Source organism: Pestalotiopsis fici (genome assembly GCF_000516985.1).
Source record: "Pestalotiopsis fici W106-1 unplaced genomic scaffold PFICI_Scf_5, whole genome shotgun sequence".
Lineage (NCBI taxonomy): Eukaryota > Fungi > Ascomycota > Sordariomycetes > Amphisphaeriales > Sporocadaceae > Pestalotiopsis > Pestalotiopsis fici.
Window position 1 is genome coordinate 11,324 of NW_006917095.1, and position 18,471 is coordinate 29,794.

Sequence of the window (18,471 nt, forward strand, 5' to 3'; positions counted from 1 at the left end):
CTAATATTTTTATTATAATTTATATAAATAATTTCCTAATTTTTGGCCCTAATTTACGTAAAATCAACTAATTAAAATAGGATATTTCGAAAAAATTCGAAATAAAAAATCTAGGACTAATTTTTTATTTTTTCGGTATATAAATTAAAAAAAATCGAAAAAATAAAATAATTCGTATAAACCAGGCAATTTATTTTAAAAAGTTATTAAAATTTAACGGATTTTCCGATATAAAACCGGCTAATATACTATTTAGCCTTGGATTCCTAAAATCGTTATATACGGTTAAAAGCAACGAAAAACCGGCTTTAAAGGAATTTATTTATTTATATTAGTATTTATTAAATGGATTAATATATATTATAATTTAAATTAGACCCGACCTAGCTTACCTTATAATATATTTAGCTAAATATATATAAAACCTATCGAAAATTACGATAAAAAAGGTAAAAAAGGTATTTAATTATTTAAAATCCTATTATTACCTTAAAATTACCTTTAACGGGAAAATAAAACCCGGATTAATAGGTTATTCCGATACCGATTTTGCTAATAATTACGAAACCCGTAAATTAATATCCGGTTATTTATTTATTTTAAATAACGGGCCGATAAATTAAAAATCGAAACGGTAATTTACGATTTTTTTATTAACTATTAAAGCCGAATTTAACGGGTTAAAATAGGCTACCCGTAAAGCAATATAGTTAAAAAATCTTTTTATAAAAATCGGAATTAATATAAATACCGTATTAATTAAAAGAAATAATACGGAGGCTATAAATTTAGTATATAATCCGGAATATTATTAATATATTAAATATACGGCTATACGGTATTTTTACGTACGGCAAAAAGTTAAAAATAAAAATATTCGAATCGAATATATTTTAACTAATAATATACCAATAAACGGCCTTATAAAGCCACTTCCTAAAGATAAATTTCAAAAATTTATTAAATTATTAAACTTAACCGATACTATTTAATAAAGGGAATATTACACGGATATTAATACAACATCGTATAATGCATAAAATTAGCTTTATAACATATATTATATCGTTATAACAGCTATAAAACCTATCGAAATATCGTTAAATAACGATATATAGGAAATCAGTAAAACTTACCCTATACTAACCTACAATCAATATAGCACCATTTATAGCCACTATTCACAATACTATATAATTAACAAATCATTACAATTAACTATTATAGCCACTATAGCCACTAAAACCCACTAAAATCCAATAAAACGTTCCACTAAATCCAGCCCTATTAAATATAGCTAATGCACCTAGCCACAATAGCCCTAAGTTACAGGGTAACCCATACCATAAAAATCCATAAATTTCGATAGTTTTTTCGATTATAAATCAACCTTATTACTAATTAACTTAATTATAAATCTAATTTATTAGTAATATATTCCAAAATATTCTTATTAGTTGATTTTATAGGTATAAAAGGTAGTTATTCCTCCGTAATTAGTTATTTTTTCCTTAAGCTTTAATAAATTAGTTATATAGCCCTATAACTACTCCTACGGCCTGATTTTACGAATTATAAAGAACGCTTCCCTGTGCCTAAGTTTATAATCCACCAATTATACCTTAGAACAAAAACTAATCTAAAAGTGATGTAAATATATATTGGATATGATATATACCATTACCCTGTGTGGCAGCCAATGAGCCAAAACATTGGCTTCGATCGAACAACGCTAAACCCGGCGGGCATCTACCCGAAAGAATTTTGCAAGCAGGTCTTATCTACGCCATAAAGCGATTGCCTCAAAATTACACTGGTCCTCAAGATGCCCGGTTTGACATTTTCTTGGAGGAAACTTCAAATCACATCAGATTTGGCTATCCAACCGGGGAGAATTTCGCGTGGCACTCCAAAAGAAGGGCTCTCCGAGCTTTAGACCACGGAAGGCGTTCTATTGTCCGAATCCCAGTATATCTTTCTCATAGCGATATTGAAGTTGGACTTTGGATAGTCCGTGAAGCCATTGACCGGGAGCTCGGGGTACGGTCCAAGCTGACCCATGTAGGCCTGGTACCGTCTTGGGAGTATTTTAAATTCTCTCCTGGTGGCAACAAGCTTCGTCACTATTATGGGTTCCTAAGTCGGAATAATGCGAATCTATATAACGACCGGAGTAATTTGGATTAATCAAAGTTCCCGCTAGATATTCCATTTTCGAATGCGCTGCGAAATACTGATATGGATTCTCCTGTACTTAATATTTTAGTGCAAGAAACTGCTGAGGGAGAAGATCATATTTACTCTATATTTACAAGAATCGAGCCCTCTTCCCTCAATGCATTTGGGGATTTGATAGCGGCATTAAAGACTCAGAGGGAGATCATGATGGAAGATATCAGAATAGAAAGGGAAGGTATGACGGAAGATATTGGAATGAAAGGGGATGATAAAAGAAAGATGAAGTGGTGGAAAAGGTCGATTTAGAGACGCGGCGAAATACGATTTGCCAGCAACAAAATAATGAATGCTGATAGGTGGACCATCGCAAACAGACCACATTCAATAGAAACCATCACAACAATGTTCGCAGGTGTCCTTATCAAAAGAAGATTCTGAATTCACGACTCTTCGCTACCGCTCGCGTGAGGATCTGTAAAATCGTGTGTTTGTTGTATTTATCTAGGTCTGTACCCGTGGGTAAATCTTTTCGTTGATGTCTAATTTATTTAACAAGAATGAAGGAGAATTGCGTGTGATATAAGGAATGCACGGTTGACAATGGAATGGAACTTCATTAATTACAGAAGTGCAGATGTTTTTCGTAGATTAAATAAAAGGAGTTTATACAACAATATAAATTCTTGATTGATGACATTACATGGACCATTTTGAAGATAGGTTTCTGCTGCCTGCACTTTTATCTCTCCACCGTTCCGTTTCTTGCATGGACTGTGGATCTGCCATGAGATCAGAAGCCGCCGATTTGGACAAAACTTTCGATTCCAAGGCTACCAGCTCAACATCGCTCCCATTGCTGTTGCGGTCACCAACAACGACCCACTCGTTCTTGATCATGATGTTCTTGGAGCTGGCGTCCGTACTACTAAGCGGCTTGGCTTTGTCACCACGGCTGATTCCGTATCGATCGCTCTTGGTCGGATGGGAGGCGATGCCACTGCCATATATCTGTGAGCCAAAGACGGCGGGGAGGGCTTGCACCAACAGAGCCCGGATGGCGGGCATGCTGGCGCATAGTATTCCGACGCAGAGCTCAATCATGGACCAATACGCAGCTTCGACATAGTCCTCTGTGATTACAACTCGATGTCAGCTTCATGATTTCCCTTCAAATAAACACTGAATCCACAAAAGCGTATACTACATCATGGAAAGATTGACTCACGAGTAGGGTTTTTGGTGGAGCCGAACTCGATTAATGATTTTAAACGCAGTATGCTAATTAGTGTAACACTGAGGTAGTCATCAAGTTAGTGTCGTGTCGGTGTTTGTTGGAGCACCCAGTGACTTACAAGAAACCAACTGCAAACATGGCAAGGACCTGAATCTTTTTCCTCAACCCCATGCGAAGTTTTGTTACGTCGTGGAGTGGCAGTGTCAAGGTAGCGACATCGAGTACAATATTCACACCGGCTGCGGCGAACCCCATGGAATTCGTGTCGAGGCAGGTGGCGGGATGTTGCCCGTCCCAGGCTTCCCAGGCACCGCGAATGGGGTTGCATTGAAAAATTAGAGCAATGCTGAATGCTGCTGCATAGCCGATGTTCAACAGTATCAGGATGTACACAAGGATGCGAATCAAGCGCTTAGGGAATACGCGCAGATAAAACAACAAGATGGAAATCTTGATGAGTGCCAGAGCACAAGGATAAAAAACCTCCTCGAAGAAAAAGAGCTGTGGAATAAAAGCGACGTATCAGTGTCTTAGTTGAGTGCAGACTATGTTGGAAGCGAATGAACACGGACAGACTTACGAACAAAACTCTCTCAATGTCATCGCCAGAGATATTCCATGCATCCAGCCCGAGTCCAGCCTGCGATAGGAGAATCATAAAGGTCGTGATGGGCACCATCATGATTGTCACCAGAGTCAAGGCCCAGTCATCGGCGCCCCACATGCGCGATCGTATCCTTTCCAGACACCGGAGCCCGAAAGCGACGACAGCAACCGCAAAGAAGGCTACTGATATGCTCCATATTAACCCCGTCCGATCCTCACCAACGACTCCACATGTATCATATGCGTATTTCTCGGATTCTGTCGTATATCCATGTCAGACTTGAAAGTCGCCGGGTCACTGGATTTCAACGAAGGCAAGGGAAAGGAATAGAAAACGTTCAGCACTTACCGAGTGCCTCCCTTATTGTGCAACTGGATGCGACACATGTTTTGATCTCGTTTTGGATATCGTCGTTTGCGCAGATACACGTAATGTTGAAGCCGCATATCGAGTCAAGGGCCACCGACTGAATGCATTGCAACTATAGTAAAAAGCCCTGAAGTCAGTCGCCTTCTCCAAATTAACTGTTGAAATCTGGGATATATAACAACTTACACCGCAAGCGGGAACTGCTGTCGACGATGAGGATGTAGCGCTTGATGCGGCGCCCACGACGACTATGCTATGCAGCAGTACAGCTGCACATGCCAAGAACCTCATCTCGATGTCGATACCAAGTACCAGGACTGCTCAGCCGACTTCACTATACCAAGCGCCAAGAATAAAAGAGTGACTGATTTACGAGGAACAGTGGTGGGATCAAGGCACGCAATCATGTTTATAACACAATCGGACGATGTTTCAAGGTCACTCAAAAACATGAACACTAGGCGAGTACATGGGCACCAAACGCCGGCGGGATGTCGGGTCAAGGAGTTGAAGGCTTCAGTTCCCAGTCCGGCCCTACGCCTTGTAAGACGCCTGGTACGATCTTTGTGCTTGATGGTGGGAAACAAGTCGGAAACCTAAATTGGCTCATTCACTAATGGATCGCCCGGAATGGAGGTCCGAGTGCGTCCATTGACAAATTCGGTTACTTGCTTTGCATAACACATGAACCTGCGACTGGACAAAGATGATAGGGCTGTACCTGAGCCAGATATTCTGTCCTGGGGATTGGCTAATGGCAGAGCTGAATCTCAGTATCCATATGGGTGCAGCAGATGTGGCGGCGTTAGAGCACGTCCGGTCCGCTTAGTGCAGCATCTAAAAGAGGTGTCTCTGGCGACCGTCGCGGCAGATTGAGCTGACATGGCGCCTGATCCGACGATTCTCATTGCCCGGAAAGGGCACTATTTGCAGATCCGGCTGCTCCCTTTCGGGCGCGAATTGGCCATAGGCCAAGACTATGCCTTTGGCTTCAGCGCTACATCCCAAGATTAATGCAGATGAACCTATCATGATTAGTAGCACAATGGTTCTTGAGATCAAGTCAGTGAAGGCAGCGCGGTGGCAGGTTTTCGAAGCCATCAGGTCGACCGTTTCCTGCCACAAAGCGCGATGCCGTCGACGGATCCGGCACACTGGGAAGCTATTGCTCTTCTTCACGGCTAGGGATATAGGCGAGCTCTCTAGCGGGAGTAGAATCGTATCATCACGCTAGCAAGGCAAGTATAACCGGGCTGAACTTTAATGTATTGAGATGGCCAAAGAAGAGATTCAATTGCATCTAGAGGAACCTTTTGCACATCAAGCCTGAGTTATAAAGCCTCACGGAGCACCCGATCACGGCCGTCAAGCGCTACACGATATTCTTCTTGTGCGATAGTGTCTACCAGTGGTGGTTCTAGTTTGAGTCATGAAGCTCTTATTTCCAATCCGAATAGAGTTCTTATCGAAGATAGCCCTGTAGGAGTTCTTACATCGCGACCTGATCGCGACACTGGACAGTGTTCACGGGCGATGTGCGCGGAGATTGCCCCAGTCTACATTACTCATATGTGGATATAGAAAGAAAAGAAAATGTGTTTTCTAAACCTTCAAGTCGTGACAACATTCTGGTATACCTAGAAGCGTATGAGAAATGAGGTCGATCTCAATGGATACAGCCGAGATAATTTCCCCGAGGATTTCAGCAACGGAATAAGTCATTGAGTTGCCCTCTTCTACCTCTTTCACATCAGCCCACCACCAAAAAGCCTGGTCAAGCCACAAGTCTGAATACTAGCTTATAAAGTCAGCCCATTCCACGTGGTCACAGATTGGGCACAAACTCGGCCGTGATCCGGGCAATCAAACCTGCAAAGGCTTAGAGTGTTGCGCTTCCATGATCTAGTATACCGTCATTGGTATTTCAAAGGGAAACATGGATAATTCATCTTCCCCTTGCTTGGAGAAAAAGCTTGATGGGATGTCGCACACAATTGAACACTCGGCACTCTTATTCGCCCTACGGTCAAGAGCCGGCATTATTCATGTCCGGTATACCAAAAGTACCTATGTGACTTCCAAGTATTAATGGATGTTAGCTCAAGACCAACGGCTTGCTTGGCCGTGTTTTGAGCCAATTGCAAATAGGTACTCAGCTGTGTCTATCCGCATATATGTTTATGTGAGAGTGCGCAGGGCCATCGAAATTGTCTTATCATCTAAGTCGTAGTCATAGCCACCTTGCCTGGAGGCGAATCTATATCTAATCGTATTCTTCGGACATTCACAGTCTACTGCTGAGCCTTCTTGAGTTTCTCGTATCCCTCCTGTCCGCCTACGTCCTTTTCAAACACGGGCCGTGGAATCTCCATGGCCTCGGTCAGTCTGCCATATGTAATGCCGCCGAGCCTGCTAATGGGCCGCAGGATGGAGGGGTCGACCAGGTTGCGCTCCTCATTGACGGCGTCCTCGCGGACCCAAAAGTTTGTGCCCTCGAGCACGACCAGGCAGCCCGTCTTCTTGCCGGGCGTGGCGCGGCTCTCGAACTCGCGCACGCTCTCAAGGCGGCACTCGACGGAGAAGACGGCCTCGCCGACGCGGGCGGCCTTGACGTCGCGGCAGTCCCGCACGGGGGTCAGCCCGCTCACGTCCCACTCGCTGGCGCCGTAGGGGGCGTCGACGCTGGTCGCGTTGGCCGCCTCGACAAACCCTTCGCTGATGATGTTGACGGTGCACTCTTTGCTCTCGAGCAGGTTCTTGAGCGTGTCCTTGGGCCGCTCAATGCCGCTGGCGAACCCGAGCACAAACAGCGGCGGGTCGTGGTTCACCATGTTGAAGTAGCTAAACGGCGCCAGATTCGAGACGGTGCCGTCGGGGCTGGTGGTGCTCACGAATCCAATCGGGCGCGGCACGATGCTCGAAATGAGCAGCTTGTAGTTGAAGGGCGCCGGGCGACCGGGCTCGTACGGGTCAATGTTGACGTGCTTTGCGTTTGCGCCATCGTGCAGCTTGTTGGCGCCGCCGCCAAACTTCCACTCGGGCTCGGCCGTCTTGGTGTAGTGGAACGAGGCATTCGTGTCCCAGTCGGGGCGCGAGGCCTCGACCTTTTTGAAGTCGGGGTGCGGGTTGCGCTTGATCTCGGCCTCGGAGGCCGTCGACACAGACATGGTGCTGGCTTGGAGTTTGGCTGCGATGCGGTGCGAAATGAGGGGCGGTAGAGGGGTCGTGAGGACGTTCAGCGGCGGGGCTCTGGCAGTTGAGCTCTGAAGGAGGCGGATAGCGGAAGACTTGTGGATCGGCATCAGCTGCGGTTTGGAAGGAATTGATTAGAAATATGTCAAAGAATGCGGATCAAGAAGAGATCCGCCAGTCCGGATCATCATTGCTTAGTATAGAATGACTAATATGGAAACATCACATAACTAAAAGAGTCGTTGCCAGGGACTGCCGGTATATTTCGCTAGAGTTGCGCTACTAGCTTCAGCAATATGGCGGCGGTCCGGTTCGGCATCTCGGTAAGTGGAATCATGATGTAATGGACCAGCGATTGCCCATGCCCATGCGCACTATGAGCTTTAGGCATGCAGGGACAGTAGCGAAGTTCTTGGCTGCTTGATTATACTACAGCTAAATCTGCCACTACCTTCAACAACAATTTAAATAGGATATTGGGCTCATGTTTTCTTTTAAACACTAATTGTGTTGGTTCTTGATGCATCGATGTTCTTGACCCAAGTGTTACCAGCCTCAATTTGGTGCTTATTGGCCCGCCCTACGGATTGTAAGTGAGGACCTCGAGGTTGCGCACTTGGTACAATGTATCTGAGCTGATTATTAGTGCTACATTTTGATTAGAAGTGTCTTGGAATAGAAAGCTCACCACTCGTCGGGCCAGGCGACCCGGAGGACCCTTCCATTTGCAAATTGATAATACTAAAAAACACGACTGTCAGTAGTGTTCATTGTGAAAATTGCTATTTCATGGTGAACTACGAAATACTAGGCGAGGTACTCACAGATACATTGGCTTCCCAAAGAAACCACCACCGACCTGTGTCGCCTGGAGCACGCCGTCCATGTAGAATTTGACTTGGACGTCCTTTTGGTTAATGTCGCGCAGTTCGCATTTGATCGAGTGCCAATCGCCGGGGCTCGGGTAGGTGACATCCTTCCAACTCAATACGCTCGACGTCTAATTTTTTGCACGCAGGGACTTCGTCAGCCCAGGAACCAGCCTATAGTCGAGAAATGGAACGCGGTCCTTAGAAAGAAAACCCACATTGAACGTGTTGAAGCTAATCTTGCCGCTCCCCTTCCACTCGGCCATGTCAATCTCGGGCGGCCACCCGTCGACTGCAGTAAGCCAAAAGGCCGGCCAGGTGCCCTTGGTCGTGGTGGCGCGGAACTCGCCGGCAAAGTCGTATCCTCCGCCCCGCGACACGTTGAAGTGCTCCCGCGCGTGAATGGCACCGCTCAGGTAGTGGATGGCAATGGCCTTGCCGCCGTGGCTCGCGTCTGGCTGCCCGCTCACCTTTTTCGCCGTCAGTGTGAGCTGGCCTGACCCAAACGAGACCTGGGACTTGGCCATTCGCGCGCCGCCGTTGTGGTCGCTGCCCCACTGGAAAAGAAAGTCTTCATGTTAGCTGTCGGTGACTTTGAATAAGATGACATGGAACCGGCACCTGCCTTGGCGCGGGGGTTCTTTTGGAAGGCATATGCCATTAGGCACTCACCGGGTAGAGGTAATCCCAGTCGGCATCAAAGTCGGCTTGGGAGTTGAACGACGTCTTTGGAATCATCGTTCGGACTGCACGAGCCGGCCATGGCGAAGATATCAAAACAATAAATAGGGAAGAGATCAAGAGATATCGCATCTTGGTTGGCCAAGTCTCAATTCCGAGAGCTCATATGTACAAGTCCTTCTAGTGAACGATAGATAGCCTCCAAGGATGACCTTGTAGAACCAAGGGAGATTTTAATCGTTTCAATGGACTGCTTTCGATCGATACATAGTATTTTCATGTTACTATGCTACGCGTACAAGTGGTTGTAATGAGGTTGCGAAATACACCATCGCCCATTTATAATAATTACAGGTATTATCATTCTGCTTTGCCGAATTTGGAATCCTCCATCCCAGCGGAAACAGTCATATGTTCCAAAGTCAATGAGCCAAGAAACTATTCAACATGATGCAACTTGCCATAAAACATGTCATGGAAAGCGCACCAATCAAGGCAACGGTTTGGGTCACATTCTGCGGTTCTCCGCTCTTTTGTCGTATTCAAGGTACCGTGACACTGTTCGGCATTTTGTTCAACATCACTTAGCCGGCGTATAGGAAGGTGGCAGATTTTGGGGTAAATTACAGCTGATCAATGTTGTATATACTTTTGATTGGATTTTGTTCTTCCTTTCAAGACAATGATCCACCATCTATAATTGCAGGATTAGATCCGCTGAAGTTTGTTCCGCTACTCCTCAGCATCATCTAGTAACCTCTGGATGCTTGGCAGGAATGCCTGTGCCTTTCTAAAATCTCCCAGTTTGACGCGCATATAGTCAAATGCGGCCAAGATGACCTCATCCAACTTGGCCTTCTCACGAGCATTGACTTCCCCATCGACCTTGATCTCCATGGTCTCATCGAGGGCAGAGATCTTTTGGTAACGTTGTGAGAAGTGCGTCAGCATAATTCTTCTTGCACCCATTCTCCTGCCTACGCCAATGGCTTCGGACATGGTAGAGTGCTTCTTTGCAATGGCGTCCCCTCTAAGTTCGTCGTCGAAAGTGCTCTCGTGGATGAGCAGAGTCACGCCCTGTCCTATTTGGACAAAGGCATCGCTTGGTCGGCAGTCACCAGAATATGCAATCTTCAACCCAGATGGCCAAGTGAAGACGGTTGCAAGCGCGCCGTGGCAGTGGTCAACATAGCATGCATCGATCTTCTCCAGTCCATATGCTTGTTGTTGGTCCGCTGTCATACGCCCAGTCTCGCATATTCTCGTCTTTGCGTCAAACTGCTTTATCGATGTGAACGTGAGGCGATCGTAACCGATATCTTCGATTTGAGAATACTCGCGGATCCAGTCGATCATGTGGACATGAGAGGCGACATGGAGCTTCGCCATAGGGTTTGACTCTCGTGTCTCATTGTGCCAAGTCTTAATGACACTGGCAGTACCAAGATGGTGATCTGCGTGGAGATGACTAATCCAAATTACCTTCAGGTCACGGATGACTGAAGGGAGTTCATCGCCAAACGTACGTCGAAGTTGTCCCATTGTGTTCTCTCCGGCGTCAAACAGGTAGTTACCGTAGCCCGGAACCCTGACCAAGGTGGCCGAAACATTGCGGTACTTTGACGGAAGCGCAGAACCGGTACCCAAGGTAATGACCTCTGCGTCGCGATTCGGGATGTCGGACTCGACTTGCTCGATCATGGCCAGAAACTCGGGATTGCTACATTTTTGTCTTGCTGTTTCTATGAGAGGGAGTAGCTCAGACTCTGGCACTTCCTTTTTCTTCGCAAGAGCGGGAATGTCGGGAAATTGAATAATTTTGTCGTCTTGGTGAAGATAGCGGGGAGAAAGTTGAATAGTCTTCCCAGTCCTACCAGTCTCCAGAGGACTAGGCAACGATTCCGCCGGTGATTTTGACAGGGTTTCAACATTACTGAAATGGGGGAGGGGAAATCTTTCTGGGTCGATCTGATGCAGTTTGTATGTTTGAGCGGCGGCTGATTCAAGGGCCAACATGTTGGGAGAAGAGTCGCCAGAGCAGATGATGTGCTTGACAGAGCTCATCTTTTGCATAAAGGCTTGCAGGCGGGGATCGTCGATAAGTCCAGGTCCAATGATCCAAAAGAAGACATTGATCCCACCAAGTATTTCCTCATTTGACCATTCGGGCCGTTTGATGAACGGCTCAATAAAGGCCACTTCTGGGACATCCAGTACGGCAAAACCAAGTCCCTTGACAGTCTCTCCCAGAACCATTTCCGGGGTGACAACAACTCCATCGCTAGCAGTCACGGTGCCACCGGCAACGAGTACCTTATAGTCAACCTTTTGAATGGCATACTTTTGTGCCTCCTTGACATTGAATTTACCTCTTTGGTCATGACTCTTGACAATATAGGACATTGATTGTCTTGAAGGTGTCGTAGGTGGAAGATTCGGGATCATCGCAGCAGGCCATGGCTGGCGCACCAGGACAGGAATATCGGGCACATTTTCGGCTTGTCCTGGCAGCGGTCCCTTGTAGACTTGGATGTGCCCCTTTGCGTTCCGGACAAAGAGTTTAGCTGGCAACCTTGCTTGGTGCAAAGTAGTTTCGACTAACGCATCGAGCTTCCAATTGGAATCAAACATTTGTGTCACAATCTCCGAGAGGGCTTTCTGGTTGGTTTCTTCGGCGGAGGGGTGTTGCTGCGTCGGTGCTGGGGCGGTGTCCTCGTGGACCATCTCTTCGTGGCTTCTCTTTCTCGATGATGCTATTGATTGCACGCCTTCCGCTTCAACCGGCATATGCCAGACCTTGATATTGCTATCTTGCCAGTCGGGGTTCGCGCCCGGGTTCGATGCTCGAGGGTCGTTCCTGATCTCGTTTGGGCGTAGAGGCATGCCCTTCCGGAATATGAAGCGCCTCGCGGTGGTGAGAAATTGTGTAAGATTCTTTCCGCCATGGAGTCGCAGATTCGTCAGTGTGCCATTGTCAGGCTCGGGCACACCCTTCTTAGTTCTCTCCTCCTTTTGCGTAGCAAGGACGTCGGCCAGGGTCAGGATCATGCCTAGCATGCCTCCCGCGTTATGCCAATTAACCTGACCAGTCATGAAAACATCTCCTGTCTTGCTAAGCGCGACTTTGCGCTGGACCATGGCACGTTGGGTGCCCTCGGAAATATTGCCAAAGACATAGCGCTGGGTGTCGAAGTGGAGGATCAGACAGGTTCCGGGCGTATCGGCCGTCGGCGTCGTGACAATTTGAATGTAGCTCAACATCTTGCTGGCGAATCCTTTTGCCGCTGCTTGCTCGTCCGCTGTGGGCGCCGTATTCTTAGGCTTGTGGAGGAGGAAGAACCAGGGATTACCGGGAACAGCACGACCTTTCACGGTATGCCGCTTCCTTCGAGTCCACGCAGGTGCCGGTACGATAGCGAGATTCTCACTGGATTCTCCTTTCTCATGAACGATATCGCCAGGTACTACCGTGCCTGCAAAGGGTGATTTCGACTTGGGCGAACGTCTTGTCGCGGGTTGTCGTCGTAATGTTGACACTGGGGCAGAAAGACCGTGTGCTGCTTTTAGGAGGGGCAACTGGACCTTGGTAGGTGGAGACCAGCTCGCGAATCTGTAGAGAAATCTGCGGCTATGCATGAAGCTGTAAAAGGGCCGGCCGGGTGACTCAAAGGGCTTGTGACATGGCCGCGCTCGATCGGCACAGTCACGATCATATGTCTTGTCGTTGGTTAATTGCAAATATCTGTGACTCCCTCGCTGAGACTTTAGTTTGACCTAGAAATTATTTCTTATCGATAAGGGGGCCTAGGTACAGAGTACCTAATGTACCTTACAGCGTGTTGCTGCTGGGCCTCTAGTGCCTCTGCCCCCCGGGCCAAGGCGGTTATGCTCCGCTATGCAACGGAACACAGGCGCGGGGTTAATAGGAAGAGCTCCTTAACATTGGACGGGTGAGAACAAGAGTCCCTGTAGCGGACATTGCAAGTGTGTTTATTATACATTACGACATGTCTTTAGGTTTTACCTCTCGCTTCCAGGATATAGATAAACCTTATTGTGAATTGTTTGTTGCAGCCATCTTGCTCACTACATCAAAGTTTAGTGCGTAGTTGCCTTCAGTTACTCCTTATACAAAATCGCACATCTTGTCAAGGTTGATTTGAGCAATCTTTCTTATTGCTTTGCAGTTTGCGCGCATTTCTTCAGAGTCCTTAGATCGCGTCATCTGCACTTCATTCTCGGCATCACAGGTGAGTTGAGTTCATGCATTCTCGGGCGGATGCACCTAACAGTGATTATAGCGAGCCAACAAGCCACCCGATTTGAATTTTAGGAACAAGCCATCTCAACTCGTCTCATAATGCAACCCGTTGTTCAATCCAATGAATTAGGAACACTGAAAGGTGTCGAGGTGCGGTCAAAGGATTCCGGCAAGAGTATCTACTATTTCGGAGGTGTTCCGTACGCCCTGCCCCCGCTGGGTCAATGGCGCTTTCGGCGCCCCAGGCCTCTACCCGGAGGCCACCGTTACGACGGAGTCTATGCCAGCAAGACACCCGTCTGCCCGCAACCAGAATGGCTCGGAACACGACATGAATCGCTTTGGGGCGAAGACTGTCTGCGAGTAAACATTTATGTTCCTGCCGAAACGGCGCCCGCCGGTGGATGGCCGGTTTTCTTTTATATCCATGGCGGCTTTCTGCAGTTTGGATCGCCGAACATGGCGCCCGAAGCCCTTGCGCCTCTCTTGACCGAAACGGCGTTCCGCGGTATTATTGTACAACCGGGCTACCGACTCAATGCGTTTGGTTTCCTTGCCAGCAAGGAGTTGCAAGCGGAAGCCACCGCTGACGGCCAAGCATCTGGTAATATGGGGTTTCTGGGACCAGAGGCTGGCGCTAGAGTGGACGTACAAGCACATTGGGGCATTCGGCGGCAATGCGAACAATATCACGGTTGGAGGGTACTCGGCGGGTTCCCACAGTACTTTTCAACAACTTGCCCACGAGCTTTTCCACGTCCCGCCGGAGCAGGCCATCATAAAGCGTGCCATCATGTGGAGCAATAGCCCCGGCATCCAACCGAAAGGGATCGAGGAGCAACAAAAGCAGTTTGATGAGCTGCTGTCAGTGCTCGGCATCCCCGACTCGCTGTCTGGACAAGAAAAGTTGGAGAGGCTGCGGCGTGTCCCTGCCCGCGACATTGTTGATGTTCAAGCCAAGATGAAAATTACGGAATTCCGTGCGACAACAGATGACTCCTTCATTTGTCCAGATCATATTGCGCACATCACCTCTGGTGAATTCGCCCGACGAATGAAGAGCCGTGGCATCAAACTGATGAATGGCGAGTGTCGAGACGAGCACAATCTGTACCGGGCCTGGAGGACCTCCGAAGACTCGTATGAAGGCGTTCATGTCAGACTTTGCGCCGATTATCCCGAGATCGTGGTCCAAAAGACACTTCGTCACTATTGCGGGCGATCCAAGTCTCTGCCTCGTGGCTACAAAAGCTGGCAGGACCTATTTGGGCATATTTATGCCGACTTGCAGGTGCACCTTCTTGAACGCGGATTCCACAATACGCTGGCGCCCCTGTTGCAGCCTGGGGTTGATCTCTTGCGGTACAGGATCGAATGGCGTGCTGCATGCTCTCCCTACCCTCCTGAGTGGGAAGTCACTCATGCGACTGACATGGCCATCTGGTTCTGGTACCCAGGATTGACAGAACAAGACAAACAAATCCTGAGACCATGGAACAAGGCATTTGCGCAGTTTGTCCAAGGAGGCGCCGTCGAGTGGGGCACCGCAGCACTGAGTGATATCAAACGTCTTCGCCCAGATGGGCAAACTGATGTTGTCCATGTCGATGAGAGATGGGATGAAGGTCTACATGTCTGGAAATTACTGAATGAGAGCGATAATAATGGTAAACTATAAAGGCTGGCTATTGTTTCAATCACCAAAGATTCATGCAAGCGTTAGATTGAATATGTAGTATTGAATCAAGTATATACAGTCTGAATTCGAACGTCAAACGGCTTTCTGTCAAGCAACAGCGAGATTCTTTCAAGAGCCATTGACTCAGGGTCCAGCAGTTTACGACACTGTAATGGTCGCGCTGCCGGAAGAGTAGTAGCCCTCGGTGGCGACGATCTGGTAGTTGTGTGTACCAAGAGTCATGCCCAGCTTGGACCAAGCAGTGAAGTGGTTGGAAGTTGTGACGGTGCCGCTGCTGCGCTTGCTCTGGCGAACACTCCAGAACTGTGTGAAAGTGGCTGTGCCCTCGATGGAGGGGGCGTTGACGCGCTGGGCCGTGTAGATATCGTAGGTTGCACCGTCGCTCGTCACCTGGCCCTTGTAGGTGGCGCCCGTCGAGGGGTTGTACGTGCCGTACGACTCGACAATATAGTACTCAATCAGCGGCGACGTGGTCCAGCCATAGACGGACAGGTATGAGTTGCCGTTGGGGTTGTAGGAGCCGGAGAATGTGATGGCACTGAGCTAATGTCAGTATATACGGCATTACCGCAACGATCATATAGTCCATGACTTACCGGGTGCTTCCAGTGCTCCAGCCCTTCCCACCAACAAAGTTTCCGGAGCCATTCCAGGTCACCGAGTATTTGCCAGCATCGCCGTTGGTATAGGTGACTATGCTCTCATTGTCCGTCCAGAATGAGTAGTAGTATCCTCCACTGGTGCCGGTCGAGCTGGCAGTCCTAGCGACAAGCTCACCCGGAGCCCGGACAGCGAGTGAAGTTGGTGCAGCGAACACGCTGGAAAAGGTGGCAGCAGCCGCGAGCAAGACCGAGGTGAAGGAAACCATTTTGACAGTCCGTGAGTTCAAGGTGGATCGTCGTTAGAGAAGGTAAAAGGTTATTTGAGCCTCAAATTGTCAGGAACCCAAACTAGTCATTGAAGAGCGCATCCTTTTATATATTGCAGGGCACCACGACGATGTCATGGTCATACCCCTTTCTCATTGCGTGGTTGCATCTATTTTGTACGTATTTCCCTTTAACCGGCACTGGACTCCATCTTTACGAAGTTTGGACGCCATGTTTGAAACTAATCGTCAGCGATGTAACCCTCGTCCGTAGAGAAACCCGGTACGATGGCAGGACGGGGAGGAATTCGCAGTCAAGATCCCATCAATCCGGATTCGCGCCACGAGGAAACGGGAAATTTCAGTCCACACAGGACCACGCAAACCCAGGCCAAATGCCCAATGCAGGCCGGAGGCAGGGGTCTCATTGCCGAATTGGTGCAGTCAGGGGTTGAAAATCTGGGGCACCGCCGCCCCAGATTGATTGACGGAGGCTCAGTCGACGTCCTGCATAATGGGGACTGCCGTCACCCTGTCTGTAACCCTCATTTTGACTGAATGCTCATTTGTCGACGACAAAGGTCATGTTTGTACTGCGCTTGGCATTTAATCAAGCGCTTCCAAAAATTCGGATCATTGAATTGAAATTTGGGGTGGTGTTTTGGCGCCATCTGAATTGATGCGACGAAGTTGTTGGTGAGTCTCCGCTCTTCCCCAAAGGGTCAAGTCGTTTACGGCAACCTCGGAATACTAACAGAGTGGACTCAATTGGGGCCGACTCAAACACACTTGATTCATCGCCACTTTTTTCCTTTTTTGTTTTTATTCTGCCAAAGACACCAACATGGAAAAGCATCAAAACACAAACTCGATATTTTCTATTCTATCGGTACCGTTCAGTACTCGTCGTAACCCAACCTCAAGCTATGTGATTTCAAGAGCAAAATATATTCAACGGCATAAATTCGGAAATGCCGGGGCGGCAATGCGAAGAGATCGACAGTGAACTTGGGAACTACTGTCTAGTCTGTTCTTTGCAAAGCTGAGGAACATGTGATTGAACGTACGGGACTTTGGTGGGATGATCACCAAAATGCGATTCGCAGATCTAGGCAGATTTGCATTCAAGGAAACTCGACATTGTTGCCTCGGCTTGCACTCCACAAATACATGCGGGTGCAACCTCCGTCTGGACCACCGATATGCAGAACAAAATTATAAGGCACATTTCATGATTACTTTACGGAAAGACGTCTTAGGTTCTTCAAGATGGGATTAACGCTGACAGCAGATTGATTTGCTCAGTCGTGTCATGGTAGATGGTACTGCTCGGCGATGCTGCCTTACCGTACATGGTGTTGAGACTTCAAGTCCAAGCAATGACTTTGTTCACCAGAATTCATTGAACGGAAGAATGTGGACTGCTGCACTGAAGATGGCATCATCAAAGGTCGTGTAAGTTATGCATGTAGGCTACATGCCGCAGTATGGACCAAGAGCGCGTCCCCTCCCAGATCAGCTGTGTTGATCTCCCAAGTAATTGTTCAAGTATATCGCAAGCACATTTCGGCATAGAATGTGACTTAAGAAAAGAAAATCAAAAGATTCTTGCCGGAGAGCCTTCCGATGGCTTCGATGCTAGTTCGTCCGAAATCCACGTGGGTTAGCTGCTGCTTTATCGCTTCGTCATCTTCAGTAGCATACGGCTTCTTTACACAATGATTTTGTTGAACTGCCGGGTTTGATCGCACCGATGACGGTTTCCCGGATCCGACCCGTTGCTGATCTAGCAATCCATTTCTCTCCTGATCGAGTCATGAAGGAGGCGGCTAAGCAATGACCGCACCGTTCGCTTGGGTGATATGGAAATGCAAGAAGGCGCTAGAGCTGCAACTGAGATGATCATCTCATTAGTGATTATTTCCGTTCGTGGTTCCTGAAGCCCCTTGGCGCTAAGTGCTGCTTGGTACTATTGAGCTTGCAAGTTTTACGCGTCTTGGTGTGTATGAATTAGTGCAGGTGCACCTGTTCGCCTCAACGTTGATTGGAGGCGGAATTGAGCCGCAAAAAGTGACAGCTTGGCTATGGTTGAACTCTCGTATAGTGCTGCTTAGTGTCAGGATAGAGTTCAGCGCCATGGCTTAGGTGATGCGCTACCAGGTGCGTAGAGGAACCTTTGGGCATCCTAGGGGTCAGGAACAATTGACGTTGATATATATCGGATGGAGTAGGCAGCTTTGTGGCGTTCAGCCCTGTTCGGACAAACTTCCAAATGTGATTCTCTACTTTCTTTAACTCTACTTCGTCCAGAAGAGTGATGTATCCATATCTTGCGATTCTGCTCTTTTCACTATGAGCTCCATTGGGCACTGCGCAAGTCACTTACCATGATCTGCCATCTTGTGCTGTAGGTGAAGCCTTCACGATAATTGCAGCAGATAAGCTCAATTTGAATTCGCGACTAATGTTGTTATAGCTCGACTGCTTTCAAAATAGTTTTCCGAGCAATTCAT

General features: G+C 47.7%; 5 protein-coding genes across 5 annotated transcripts; 1 reads left to right on the top strand and 4 right to left on the bottom strand.

The window, feature by feature from the left end:
- Positions 1 to 6,679: 6,679 nt before the first annotated feature.
- PFICI_07324 (uncharacterized protein) lies at positions 6,680 to 7,690 on the bottom strand (the record flags this gene model as incomplete). Its single annotated transcript, XM_007835905.1, has 1 exon — positions 6,680 to 7,690. One exon carries the CDS (start codon positions 7,688 to 7,690, stop codon positions 6,680 to 6,682), a length of 1,011 nt encoding a protein of 336 aa, XP_007834096.1.
- Positions 7,691 to 8,160: 470 nt separating this feature from the next.
- PFICI_07325 (uncharacterized protein) lies at positions 8,161 to 9,262 on the bottom strand (the record flags this gene model as incomplete). Its single annotated transcript, XM_007835906.1, has 5 exons — positions 8,161 to 8,210; positions 8,269 to 8,321; positions 8,405 to 8,580; positions 8,668 to 9,006; positions 9,122 to 9,262. 5 exons carry the CDS (start codon positions 9,260 to 9,262, stop codon positions 8,161 to 8,163), a joined length of 759 nt encoding a protein of 252 aa, XP_007834097.1.
- A 600-nt stretch (positions 9,263 to 9,862) lies between these two features.
- PFICI_07326 (uncharacterized protein) lies at positions 9,863 to 12,391 on the bottom strand (the record flags this gene model as incomplete). The annotated part of the gene is made up of 1 exon (XM_007835907.1): positions 9,863 to 12,391. One exon carries the CDS (start codon positions 12,389 to 12,391, stop codon positions 9,863 to 9,865), a length of 2,529 nt encoding a protein of 842 aa, XP_007834098.1.
- A 1,099-nt stretch (positions 12,392 to 13,490) lies between these two features.
- PFICI_07327 (uncharacterized protein) lies at positions 13,491 to 15,069 on the top strand (the record flags this gene model as incomplete). The annotated part of the gene is made up of 2 exons (XM_007835908.1): positions 13,491 to 13,995; positions 14,033 to 15,069. 2 exons carry the CDS (start codon positions 13,491 to 13,493, stop codon positions 15,067 to 15,069), a joined length of 1,542 nt encoding a protein of 513 aa, XP_007834099.1.
- Positions 15,070 to 15,228: 159 nt separating this feature from the next.
- PFICI_07328 (Endo-1,4-beta-xylanase B) lies at positions 15,229 to 15,958 on the bottom strand (the record flags this gene model as incomplete). The annotated part of the gene is made up of 2 exons (XM_007835909.1): positions 15,229 to 15,628; positions 15,687 to 15,958. The coding sequence occupies 2 exons, from the start codon at positions 15,956 to 15,958 to the stop codon at positions 15,229 to 15,231; spliced, it is 672 nt and encodes a 223-aa protein (XP_007834100.1).
- Positions 15,959 to 18,471: the final 2,513 nt, after the last annotated feature.